The sequence below is a fragment of the Chelonoidis abingdonii genome, chromosome 1, assembly GCF_003597395.2.
Source record: "Chelonoidis abingdonii isolate Lonesome George chromosome 1, CheloAbing_2.0, whole genome shotgun sequence".
Lineage (NCBI taxonomy): Eukaryota > Metazoa > Chordata > Testudines > Testudinidae > Chelonoidis > Chelonoidis abingdonii.
The window spans coordinates 340,404,147-340,417,644 of record NC_133769.1 but is presented as its reverse complement, the minus strand read 5'-3'; the positions used below and the strand labels follow the sequence as shown (position 1 = coordinate 340,417,644).

At 41.2% G+C, this 13,498-nt stretch overlaps 1 protein-coding gene across 1 annotated transcript in view; it reads left to right on the top strand.

Moving 5' to 3' along the window:
- The window catches only part of DYNC2H1 (dynein cytoplasmic 2 heavy chain 1), a 423,384-nt gene that overhangs the window by 333,429 nt on the left and 76,457 nt on the right, over positions 1-13,498 (top strand). Inside the window, 1 exon segment of the mRNA XM_075066411.1 lies at positions 6,647-6,763. Coding sequence (XP_074922512.1) covers positions 6,647-6,763 — 117 coding nt within the window.

Here is a 13,498-nt window from a genome sequence, read left to right as displayed (position 1 = left end):
GCCCTTGACTTGAAGGACACATACTTCCATTTGGCAATACATAAAAGACACAGGAGATTCCTTGGATTTATGGTCAACCAATCTCACCGTCAGTTTGCAGTCCTGCCATTTGGCTTTTCTGTGGCCCCATGTGTTTTTACAAAATGCATGGCAGTGCTGGCTGTGTTCCTGAGGAAATCAGAAGTTGAAGTGTTTCTGTACCTGGATGACCAGTTGGTGAGAATCAGGGCCGGCTCCAGTCACCAGCATTCCAAGATGGTGCTTGGTGTGGCAATCTGCAAGGGGCGGCAGCCCCTGTTGTTTTGCCTCCAAGCAGCGCACCAAATTGCCGCCGCGGGTGGGGGGTGCAGTCCGTGTGCCCTTAGGGCGGCAGGCGCGTTTCCGCGGTGGGGGCAATTCGGCAGCAGCTTCTATGTTTAGCCATCCACGGCGGCTTCAGCTAAACCTAGAAGCTGCCGCCAAATTGTCGCCGCCACGGAAACACACCTGCCGCCCTAAGGGCACATGGACTGCCCCCGGCAGCAATTTGGCGCACTGCTTGGGGCAGTGAAAACTGTAGAGCTGGCCCTGGTGAGAGTGCAATCCAAGAGCCAGGTTTTATCCAGTGTGGCTAAGATACAGTCCACTTTCAGCTCACTGGGATTGCTAATCAGTGAGGGAAAGTTTGACCTCTTATGTGTTCAGAGAATAGGGTTTATAGAAGCAGTCTTAGATGCTACAGAAGCTGGACAATCATTCTGAAAACCAGATTCTAGACAATGCTGGCCATTTCATCAGCTCTGAAGTCCCATCCTAGCATGATAGAAGACTGAAGCAATTATATGCTATGTCACGTGGCCTCATGTACATATGTGGTTCTGCATGCCAGGCAGCAACTGTGAAGCTGCAGAGATGGCAGAGCTTGGTGTAGTCCCCGATTCATCATCCACTGATTATGTTGGTTTAAGTGCCCACTGAAGTCCTAGCCTCTTTGGACTGGTGGATGGACCCATCCAATGTAGGAGTGGGTGTTCCTTTTGTTCCTCTACAACTTACTTTGTCTCTGGTTACAGACGCTTCCACCCAAGGTTGGATAGCCCACCGAGGAACTCTGCAGACTTAAGATCTCTGGTCTGTCTAGAATTTAGTTCTCCATATAAATGTAAGATAATTGAAAGCCATTCATCTAATTTATCACACTTTCCTCCCCCACATCAAGGGACCATTATGATCTTCTATGGCCTGTGTTATACTGGAGGTCAGACTAAATGATCATAATGGTCCCTTCTGGCCTTAGAATCTATGAAAAGGAAAATAATTTACTAGTTCTTATGGACAACACAGCAATGATCTATGTGTTGGGGAGGCCGTTTTACCATTAGCTCCATCAAGGTGCACCTAGCCATTATTTCTGCCTTCCACCCTCCAATCGATAATCCAGTTCCATGTCACTGAGGTTTTGGAAGGGTCTGGACCAGTTATATGCCCAAGTAGAGAATCCTATTTCCCCTTGGGACTTAAACGTGGTTTTAGCAAAGCTCATGGGTCAGCCCTTTCAACCAATGGTTTACCTGTTTGTTGCTTCATCTTTCTGTTAAGATTACCACAAAAAAAGGTTATTACCTTTGCAAGGAGAGTAGGAGAATTGAGAGCCCTGGTATCTGACCTGCTTTATACAGTCTTCTATAAGGATAAGTTACACCTACACCCTGATCCAAAATTTCTCACTTCCATATCAGGCAGTGTAGTTACTAACTGTCTTCTCTAAGCCTCATGCTCATAAGGATGAGGAGAGACTACACATAGGTTGTTAGAAGAGCATAGGCATTTTATTTCGATGGGACTGAACTGTTTAGGTCCTCCTCACAACTGTTTGGGATGAGACTGGAAGGCTCTTCATCCTGTCTGCAACATCATGGATTTCCTCAGGTATATGTTTTGCTATGACATGGTCAATGTAATTCCAGTGCACAGAGTGCTCGCATGTTAAGCAAGCTCACATGCAGCCTTTCTATCTCTAGTTCCTATACTGGATATTTGTAGAGTTGTAATTTGGTTTTCAGTACATACTTTTGTTTCTCAATGCGCCATTTCTCAGCAGTCTAGAGCTGATGCCAGATTTGGACGTGAAGGCCTTCAGTCATTATTCAAACACCAGTCCCACCTCCAGATTGAATTGCTTTTGAGTCACCTCAAGTAGAATGGACATGTGAACTCACTGGAAGAAGAAAAAACAGTTACTAACCTGTGCCATAACAGTTGTTCTTCGAGATGTATTACACATGCCCATTCCATGCCCCAGCCTCCATCTCCTCTGTATTGCAGTCGGTCCAGTAAGAAAAATCAAGGGGGCTCAGAAGTGGCTCTCCTCTATATACTATTACGCAGCAGAGGACGCATGTGCCACATCCACTGGATACTGCTAAGGGAAAAATCTCTGAAGGAAGTGCACTGGGCACACACACACTTGAAGTGGAATGCACATGTGCAACATGTTGAATGACAATAGTTACAGAACAGGTTAGCAACTATTTCCCCAAATAGTTGATGCTGAACATTTATATTAATCAAATTATTTGAATTACAACAATATATTTTATTTTGTCAATCACGTTAATCAATCACATGTCTGTGCAACTTTGAAGAAAAAGTATGCAATGCTCGTACAAAGTGCTACCTGAACTGTCAGGTTAAAAGTGAATTTGACAATTTTTTTTTTAGGTTTATTGCACATGCTCTGAGACAGCAAAAGAAAAACAAATTATAGAACGAGAATTATAGCTAGAGCAAATTATAGCTGGAAGGCACAAAATTGTGGTTATGAACTTTATTCAGTATCAGAATGTTTGTATGTGTTCAGAATGACATGAGCAACACACTGTAAACACACTGTGATCAAAAGATTATACAGTAAAAACTCATCTATCTGGCACTTCACCAACCAGAAGGCTCTATAAACCAGCATTTAAAATCTTCATTGAAATTCCAGTTTATAGTCTGTTTGGCGCAGGGCCAGCAGGGGATTGGGGCATGGGAGGGGGTATGGAGCATGAGCTCTGGGAGAGAGTCTGGGTATGAGAGGGGACTTGGGGCAGCGGGTTGGGGCATGGGAGGGAGTGTGGGGTGCTGAATCCGAGGGGCATTCACCTCGGGTAGCTCCCGGCAAGCAGTGACCTGTCCCACCTGCTCCTGGGTGAAGACACAACAGGCATCTCTGCACACCGCCTCCACCCACAGGCACTGCCCCCACAGCTCTCATTGCCCATAGTTCCCAGCCAATGGGAGCTGTGGAGCTAGCACATGGGGTGGGGGGGGCAGCATGCAGAGCTACCTGTCACACCTCCGCCTAGGAGCAGCTGGGACAGGTCACTGCTTGTGGGGAATCAGGAGTGAGACCCCCCCTCCCCCGAGATCTGGCACCCCACACCCCTCCTGTTCCTCAGTCTGCTGCCCCAAGCCCCCTCCTCCACCCAAACTCCCTCCATCCTAGTTAACTGAAATTTCACTTAACAGCAACCCCCATTCATAGAATCATAGAAGATTAGCACTGGAAGAGACCTCAGGAAGTCATCTAGTTCAGCCCCCTGCTGAAAGCAGAAACAACCCCAACTAAATCATCCCAGCCAGGGCTTTGTCAAGCTGGACCTTAAAAACCTCTAAGAATGAAGATTCCAACACTGCCCTAGGTAACCCATTCCAGTGCTTAACCACCCTCCTAGTGAAATAGTTTCTTAATATCCAACCTTCCAAGTCCTGGAACTCCCCATCTAGCGAGAGACCATTGCTCCTTGTTCTGTCATCTGCCACTACTGCGTGCAGCCTAGCTCCATCCTCTTTGGAACCCCCCTTCAAGTAATTGAAGGCTGCTATCAAATCCCTCCTCATTCTTCTCTTCTGCAGACTAAATAAGCCCAGTTCCCTCAGCCTCTCCTTTTAAGTCATGTGCGCCAGCCCCTTAATCATTTTTGTTGCCCTCCACTGGACTCTCTCCAATTTGTCCACATCCTTTCTGTGGTGGGGGGCCCATAACTGGACGCAATACTCCAGATGTGGCCTCACCAGTGCCGAATAATCACTTCCCTCAATCTGCTGGCAGTGCTGCTACTAACTAGACATTGAGCCGTTGATCACTACCTATTGAGCCCGACGATCTAGCCAGCTTTCTATCTACCTTATAGTCCATTCATCCAATTCATACTTTTTTAACTTGCTGGCAAGAATACTGTGGGATATCTCAAAAGCTTTGCTAAAGTCAAGATGTATCACATCCACTGCTTTCCCCATATCCACAGAGCCAGTTCTCTCATAATTGAAGGCAGTCAGGTTGGTCGTGCATGACTTGCCCTTGGTGAATCCATGTTGACTGTTCCTGATCACCTTCCTCTCCTCTAAGTGTTTCAAAATGGATTCCTTGAGGACCTTCTCCATGATTTTTCCAGGGACTGAGGTGAGGCCGACCGGTCTGTAGTACCCTGGATTCTCCTTCTTTCCTTTTTCACAGATGGGCACTATATTTGCCTTTTTCCAGTCATCCGGAACCTCTCCTGGTCACCACGAGTTTTCAGAGATAATGGCTGAGTTAAACCAGTTTGGCTGAGTTAAACAAGAATCTTTTTTGTTATAATAAAATTAACTAGACATTTCAAAGCATCTTTTAAGGGTGTTGGTGTTAAAAGACTAGAGAATGGTTTAAATGGAAATCATAGTAGCGAAATAAACTAATCTCTAGTCAACATTAAGGAAGCAAATTAGCAAAAATAGGGAATTCCTGTAAAGATGGAAGTGATGAAAAATAGGAACAGACAATTTTCAAGAATATTTAATTACATTTTTCTTGGTTAGGTACATACTCCTTGAATTTGAAAACATTGATAATTTCAGTTAAAAAGGAATTAAGAACAAAGTGATAGTTTTCAGTTCTGTACTTTTTCAGATACATTTAATCAAGCCATTTCTCCTAAGTATTACGTGTAAGCAATCAGTAAGAGGTGAGCACTGTTGTGTGCTTTTCGCAGGCAGACCTCTGTGCCTGAGTAAAAGTCTCCTTTCCACTGTAAGATGCAGGATCAGGACCAATGTATTTTATTGTGACATTCTCTGACCCAAGTCAGATAACAATGTTCGTTAGGACTTTGTGGTGTTACAATTCCTTATCAAGGTAATAGTGAAACAAAAACAGTTTTTCCTCATTTATACTCTCTACTGTACAGTCCAAAAGGATAATACGTTGTTTTGATTTACTTAAAATTTTGTTGAGGAAATAAAACATTAACATTAAATAAAATGGTGAATAGTTCACAAATTTCAAGCCTTTTTTAGCCTAATTAAAAACATTTTGTGTATGTTTCTCTGAAGTTCTTAGTCATTTTCTGTCATGTTTGGCAAATTTAAAACAAGAATAAATGATAGTCAATATTTTAAAAGTTAAAATAACACTTCCATGTTCTACCAATTAATGATGCCTCATGCTGTAGCAAGTCCGATAAATTAGATGCTGATGTTTTGGTTCAGTCAAAGCAAATGAAAATAATTTATCAGGGAAACAAAAGAAAATGAAACACTGCATCATTACACATTTTTCAAGATTAGAAAAATCAAAAATGCAGAAACAACTTGACTTCAAGTACATGATTGTGAATGTTTAACACTTAAATAGTCCAGTCCTTTTGAAAGATTAACGTACTTTTTATTACAAACGTTAGTTCTTTGAAGTCAAACAAAACAAGAATCACATGATTTGAAAACAATAAAGAAATTCACTGTCTAAACCATATCAACAGAAGATCATTTGGCATATTCAGGAAAACTGTTACCTTACGTGTAGTGTCAGAGGCATACGGCACTGCCATCGAGGAAGATTACAGAAACATCTCTAAAGGGAATTCAGCAGCTGTGCTGTAAAAGTGAAGAATCCTGAATGTTGGGATGAAATATTGGCCCCACTGACATTCATGGGTGTTCTGCTATTGACTTCAGTAGGGCCAAGAGTTCACCCTGGATATTTACAAACACAGAAGGACTAAGGCTGAAATTCCCAGAGCTCCATTACATTATTCCTATGCTAAATTATAATGCCAGTTCATCATCCATATTATCATAAACATTTTTATTTTTCTCTTTCCTTAAAAAAATGGAGAATAGTTTGATTAGGCGTGGGTAGCTAAGTAAACAACATAGTTCGACTGCAAAATAAGAATAAATGAGTTTTAATTGACTTTATGTCCCTTCAGAGATGTGCATACCTAAGAGTTCTGCCTTCATTTGTACAGACAGAGCTTTGTTAAGGTCAAGATTTTGAACCTAGTTGTATATTTTAGGAAAAAGAAACTTTAATTACAAACCTCATTAGTGTATAAGTTTATAACTGGACACTAGGAATGTGACAGAGGTAAGGACAATGTCAAGATTTTTTTTTAACGAATAGGGCTCAAATAATTAGCAGAACTATGTCTAGGAATGAGTTATTTGGCTTAGATCAAAATATTAACAATTAATTGTACCCAAAATTATAGTCTGGACAAATTGCAGTTCATTTTCTTCTGTGTTGTATTTTTATAAGGGAGGAAGTTTGTTTATTTCTCTTATTTCTAACCCTGTTCAAGATTTATATATATATATATATATATATATATATGGCCTTCCCTTACATTATCTTCTCGTTTTTCAGGTCATTTCACAGCTTCGAATCTTGAGCAGATCAGTAACTGCTGGCTGCAAATTTGACAGAGAAATCTGGTCTAGTGAGCTTTCTCCTGTTCTCAACTTATGGAAGAAACTTAATCAGGTAAGAAAACAGCTTGTTAAAAAGACTGCTATTTCTCTTCAGAAGTACATGATTTTTAGGATATGTGTTTTTTAATAATGGGACACTACAACAATAATGTAAAATGTATTTGAAATAAGAAGTATCATGAGGAATACATACAGTTGGATTAGGGATAAAGTCCACATTCAGGATGTTAATCATCTTCACATCATATTGATGTGACTGCATAGTCCCAACGCTTGTGAATCAGATCTCCTATGTGGCTTTGAAACCTACAGTAAAATGTGTAAGTCTCAAACTCCATCTGCTCATTTTCTGTGGCATCTAGCAGAGATTACTTTAGATTTGAAAACATTGCAATTATAATTTAGAAACCACTGACTCTTTGTGCAACTCTTGCCCACTCTCATCCCCGATGTGTCTCAAATTCTTTAAGGTATAATTATTAAAATTTATTTGAGAAGTACGTAAATGAGATGCTTGTAGAGCACTGACACTGATTTTTCTGTGCAATATTCCCATAGTACAGAACTGTAGTTCCTGTAAGGAATTAGTAATTTTTTAAAAAAAAATCATAATTGAAGTTGTAAATAATATTATCTTCTAGATCTGTCTTAACTTGCTTTATTTCTATAATCTGGAAAAAGATTAGGGGCCAGATTCATCAGTATACTCTGACTATTTTGAATCACACCTGAAGTGCAGAAGCTATAAACATGGGTTAGCTGGCCAGCTAAAATGGGGTTTCAGCACAATCAGCCTGAGCAAGCAAGAGCATACTGATGAATCTGGCCCTAGATCTGTATTGCCTTCAAATGTATCAACATTATATATCTACAGTGCTCTTTTCCATGAAACTGGCAATACAACACACCTCAATACAACACACTGTAATATTTGAATTAATTGTGATACTAAGTATGACTATGTAAAAATTGTTATGATCACCCTGGGGGAGGGAAAGGATTTTTCTCAGTTTCAAAAGTCTTAAAAAATCATTTACATATACAGTATGTTATTCAAAAATGTATTCTCAAAACACTATACACATAACAGTGAAATAGATACAATTTTACATTATTGTTTACTCTAAATATTTACATGACACATGAACAATGTTTGTGTATTTTACCTATATCTATCTCCTAGAACTGGAAGGGACCTTGAAAGGTCATCAAGTCCAGCCCCCTGCCTTCACTAGCAGGACGAAGTACTGATTTTTGCCCCAGATCACAAAGTGGCCTCCTCAAGGATTGAACTCACAACCCTGGGTTTAGCAGGCCAATGCTCAAACCACTAAGCTATCCCTTACTTTAAAAAAACCGTCCAGTATGAAAAAGTTAGAGTCATGTTTATATTAAGGTATATATTTTTCTCAAATACTTGATCAATATCTTGGGAATCTTAATTGTAAGTTAACACAGTTGTCTTGAAAGATACTCCAATTCAAATTTACAGCAAATCTCATCATTTATTATTCATACTGTATTCTAAATCATGTCTCAGGACTAAACATGCAACTTCTAATCCATGAAATACCTCTGTGTATGATCTTTTAGACAGCAAAATTGTTTAACCTAGGGCTGTTTTAAGTACTTGAGGAATTATTTTATAGATACTGTTCTCAGATAAGTTCTGTGGGTTCTAGTCACCCATACTCCAGCACATACATTACACATATACATACACCCCTACCTACCTGCTAGAATGAAAAATCAAGTGCAAGAATGCTGAGAGACAGACAAACCTCTACTAATAATGGATTGGTTAGCAGAATAAAACTCAAAAGGTTGATACTTATGCAGAATGGTTGTTGTGAGTAGCCAGTGACGGGGCTGGATATCACGGGAGTGGGGGGAATGCTTCAAAGGGGCTCTGAGGCTGGAATGCACCTATGGTTAACCAGCGGAAAATGTAAGGGCTGGCATAGGCTTGAGAAGATTTTTTGGGTGGTGAGTAAACCAGAGGTGTCAGGGGGTTGACAGCCAGTTAAGCACTATCAAGACTCCCTTTCACTGGAGGCAGCAGGGGAAAAGTGACTTAGTAATGGTTACCCTGATAATCACCACATCCTTCTTGGACAAGTTATTGGATGGGGGACACAGTAGATGAGATATATATTGATTTCAGAAAGGCTTTTGATACAGTCCCACATGACATTCTCATAAGCAAACTAGAAAAATGTGATCTAGATGAAATTCCTATAAGGTGGGAGTACAACTGATTGAAAGGCCATACTCAAAATAGTTAATCATGGCTTGCTTTCAAACTGGGAGGATGTATCTAGTGAGGTGCTGCAGGGATCTGTCCTGGGTCAGATACTTTTAATCATTTTCATTAATGACTTGGATAATGAAGTGGAGAATATGCTTATTAAATTTACAGATGACACCAAGCTGTGGGGGAGCAAGCACTTTTAAGGACAGGATTAAAATGGAAAAAGGACTTTGATAAATTAGAGAATTGATCAGAAATCAACAAGATGAAATTCAATAAAAACAAGTGTAAAGTACTACAGTTAGGGAGGACAAATCAAATGCACCACTACAATGGGGGATGGTTAGGTGATAGTACTGTTGAAGAGAATCTGGATGGATCACAAATTGAATACAAGCCAACTAACAATGGGATGCAACTGTGAAAAAGGGTAATATAATTCTGGGGTGTATTAACAGGAGTCTTTTATGTAAGACATGGGAAGCAATTATCCCACTTCTGTCTGCCCTGGTGAGATATCAGTAGAGTAATGTGTCCATTTCAGGGTACCCGGGCATGTTTTAGTCTTGAGAAAAGAAGACCGAGAGGGAGCCTGATAACAGTCTTCAACTATGTTAAGGGCTGTTATTACAAGGACTATGATCAATTGTTCTTTATGTCATCTGAAGGTAGGACAAGAAGTAATGGGCTTAATCTGGAGCAAGGGAGATTTAGGTTCAGTATTAGCAAAAACTTTAAGGATAGTTAAGCACCGGAATAGGCTTCCAAGGGAGGTTATGGAATCCCTGTCATTGGATGTTTTTAAAAACAAGTTGGACAAACACCTGACAGGGATTGTCTTCAGCAACCTCAGCACCAGGGGCTGGACTAGGTGATCTCCTGAGGTCCCTTCCTGACTTGCTTTTCTAGGATTCTATGATTTTTTGCCACCAAAACTCATTCAGACTTTGCAATTGTACAATAAACTCACTTTCAGTTCTTAAGTAGAATTACTCAAAACACATACATCCAATTCCTGGCAACAGGATTGAATGTAAAATCTTAACTATAATATCCTCTTTTCTTTTGTATTTTCATACTACACCTATGTCTTTTAATCACATAATGTTATTTGGCTGGGGTAGATGTAAAGTTTTTGCATTTGACTGTGTTTGTTGTGAATTGTACATGTGTGTATTTTGTGATGGTTCTGTGTTTAAATTAGGGTCGCCAAGTGTCCATTTTTCAACCGCTAAAAGTCCAGTCGGTGGCACAGTGGGGGGTAAGGGAGATCCCTGCCTGCTCTGGTGCTGCACTGCTACTGAAGCAGCTGGCATGTCCAGCTCCTAAGCACTGGATCAGCCACAGGGGCTCTGCACACTGCCTGCACCCCAGTGACATCTATGGAATACTCATTTAAGTAAAGTCTACTTAGATGAATGAAGGCTACAATTTCAGTTTCACACTAATGTGAAATGCACTAAAAGCTTTTTTAAAATGTTTTTTATTTTTTAAAAGTAATTGGAAGTAAATGACAGCCAATGACACTGTATGTCATTTCTTTTATGCATAACATTACTTATGCACCAACCCGCAATACAGGGTTTGACCTACATGGAACAGTCTAAGGGAGCAAAAGAGGATACTCCAATAAATGTCTTGACCAATTTTTCCCCAGTTAGGCCAAAAGGGAGGCTACTTACTAGGCAGTGTGGCAAGGCACCTTCTCAGTCCCACCAGCTTCAGCTGCTTTTAGCCTTGGCAAGACAGGCTTGGGTAAAATAGTCCCTCTTGGTGGCACAGGGGAAGTCTGTTCCTTCTCTCCATCAGTCTTTGTAGCTTGTTTTTCTCCCTTCTGGGAGGGAATGCAGCCTCCCCTCCTGGTGAGGATCACTGTCTTGCTGCTCCTAACCTACTGGCAGCAGGACTCCTCCTCTGTCTCCTTCTCCCAACAGGAGGGTTTAAAAAGGTCTCAGGCAGCCATTAGTGGGAATCAGCTGATCCTAACTGACCTCAGGTAACTCCCTCTCAGCTGATCCTAATTGATTCTCTGGTAACCCCTTCTCAGCTGAGCTTGATTGACCTGTAGTTACCCCTCCTCAGTTGATAGGGAGGAGGGCCTTTTAACCCTCTGAGACTGTTTTATACCCCACCCTTTGCAGCTGTCTGTCCTGAGTTTATCACAGCAGTCTTCATCACTTATCTGGTAAATTACTCTTTATTTTTGTCTGGCTAGCAGTTGAAAATTATGTTTAATGGAACAGAAATAAACACTGTTTGCCAAACAATCTAGGATTTTCTTGACACCCCAAACACTATAAAGGAGATTTTTGGTGTATGTATTGTTTCTGTCTGTACGCTCATATGTGTTCAGTGTGTATCCATAATTCAAAATAGTGATAGATCTTCTCGAAAGTTCTACTGACAACACACATGATGCATAATTTAATTAGGATTCTGAAATGACCAGTTGTATTAAACCAGGGATCTCAAACTCAAATGACCACGAGGGCCACATGAGGACTAGTACGTTGGCCCGAGGGCAGCATCGCTGACCCCCCACCCCCGCTGCTCTGGTCACTCCACCTCTTCCATGAGGCCCCGTCCCTACCCCACCTCTTCCCACCCCTTCCCCATCCCCATTCCAACCGCTTCCCCAAAGTCTCCCCCCAACTCCACCTCCTCCCTGCCCCTATTCCAACCCCTTCCCCAAATTCCCACTCCTGCCCCGCCTCTCCTTCACCTCCTCCCCTGAGCAAGTGGCTCTCCGCTCCTCCCCCCTCCCTTCTGGAAAGTGCTAAGTGCCGCCAAACAGCTATTTGGAGTCGGGAAGCGCATGGAGGTAGCCAAAGGAGCGGGGACGCGGCATGCTGCGGGGGAAGCAGGGGCAGCAGGTGAGGGGAGCTTGGCAGCTGCAGCAAATAACTCTGCAGGCTGCATGCGCGCCATGTATTTGAGACCCCTGTATTAAACTATCTCATATTTCTCTAAAGGCCTATGTTCTTACATCTAATTAGTGGTAGCCTTTTTGTTAATTATATCTTCAAAATAAGTGCTAGGAAAGCTGTACTGCACTCTTATGTTCCTTGATAAAAACAGCAACGGGACAAAACACTCTTAGATCATCTCACTGAACATTCACTGCCACATTCGTTGTTCTGTTTCCTTACAGACTTCATTGACATAACGATACATATGTTGCTTTTACATACTTGACATTGTTTTGAAGTGTACATCAAAGAGAGGATTATTAATTCTCAATCATTTCAATCACATTCATGATGGAGAATACTTGTGCAGAATTTAAGAACTTGATTATCATGTGACATTAGTGACCTCTTATCTATGCTTTTACTCTCTCTTCTGAACTGATGGAATTTTTCCATTGCTGTAATTCTTTTAAGCATGTGCTGTTAAAATATGTATGTCTATAGATACAGGGACTATTGCCTTGCGAGAACGTGTGTGTAATTTTATTCAGTTTGGTTCTTCTAAAGTACAAAAAAGGAAAAATTCCAAACGAGTTCATCCTGAGGCAGATACCCACAATGTAAAATTTCAGCCTGAATTGTTAAATTTTGGCAGTTGTAAGTAGCTAGAAACAGGGTTTTATAACGGGAAGTATTGGGAAATCTTTATAATGTCCAGTGTTCAACTAGTCAGCATTCTCAGTCAGCTTTGAACATGCAAATATGTGCATGTTCGCAGCTGAAAATTTTACTGAGCACTCTGTGCTCTGGCAACTTAGATGTGGCTAGACAATGGCCTTGAAAACGCTTTATGTGCCCAACTCCAAGTTGAGCCATATTTTAATTTTTTCCAAACCTTTGAAAATTATGGCCATACTATGTAAAATATCTTCATATTCCATTTCTGCTACACTGGTGAAATGCCACTGTATTAGCACTTATTAATAAGTAACTAGCTATTCCCCTTAATCCATTTATTGGACTCCTCAGGCATTTGTGAGTTTGAACTGTCCGAGCAGGCAATTGCTGAAGCATCCTGAATGACACTGAACGGTATGGTAACAAAAGCAACAGAAGACCACTGCCTATAGCAGAGAGCCTTTGCAAATTCCAGTATCTGGGCAGCCAGTAGTGAGATCAGAACTTTAAAACACAAACACAGCCCATATTCTGCTTTGATAATTCCCCTGGTAGGCAGTGTGCCCAAAATCAGCTCTGAAAAATCTCTGGTGCATTTGTTATACAGTGTGCTTCTTATAGATCACTCACAGTCCAAAATGTGACTGCAAGTGTCATAAGGTATATTTCCCAAATTTGAACCTTAGCGTCCAAAATTTGGGTACCTACATGAAACCTCTAATCTTAATTACCAGCTTAGATCTGATAGCCTGCCACCACCCAAAAATATAGTGTTTTGGGGCACTCTGACCTCCCCAACCTTCCCTGGGGACTCCAAGAACCCAAATCCCTTGGATTCTTAAAACAAGGAGAAGTAAACCATTCCCCCTTCTCCCCCCTCCCAGACTTTCCCTGAGAGAGACAGTAATCCTGGCACAGAGAAAAATTAGCCTCTCTCTCCCCCTTCCCT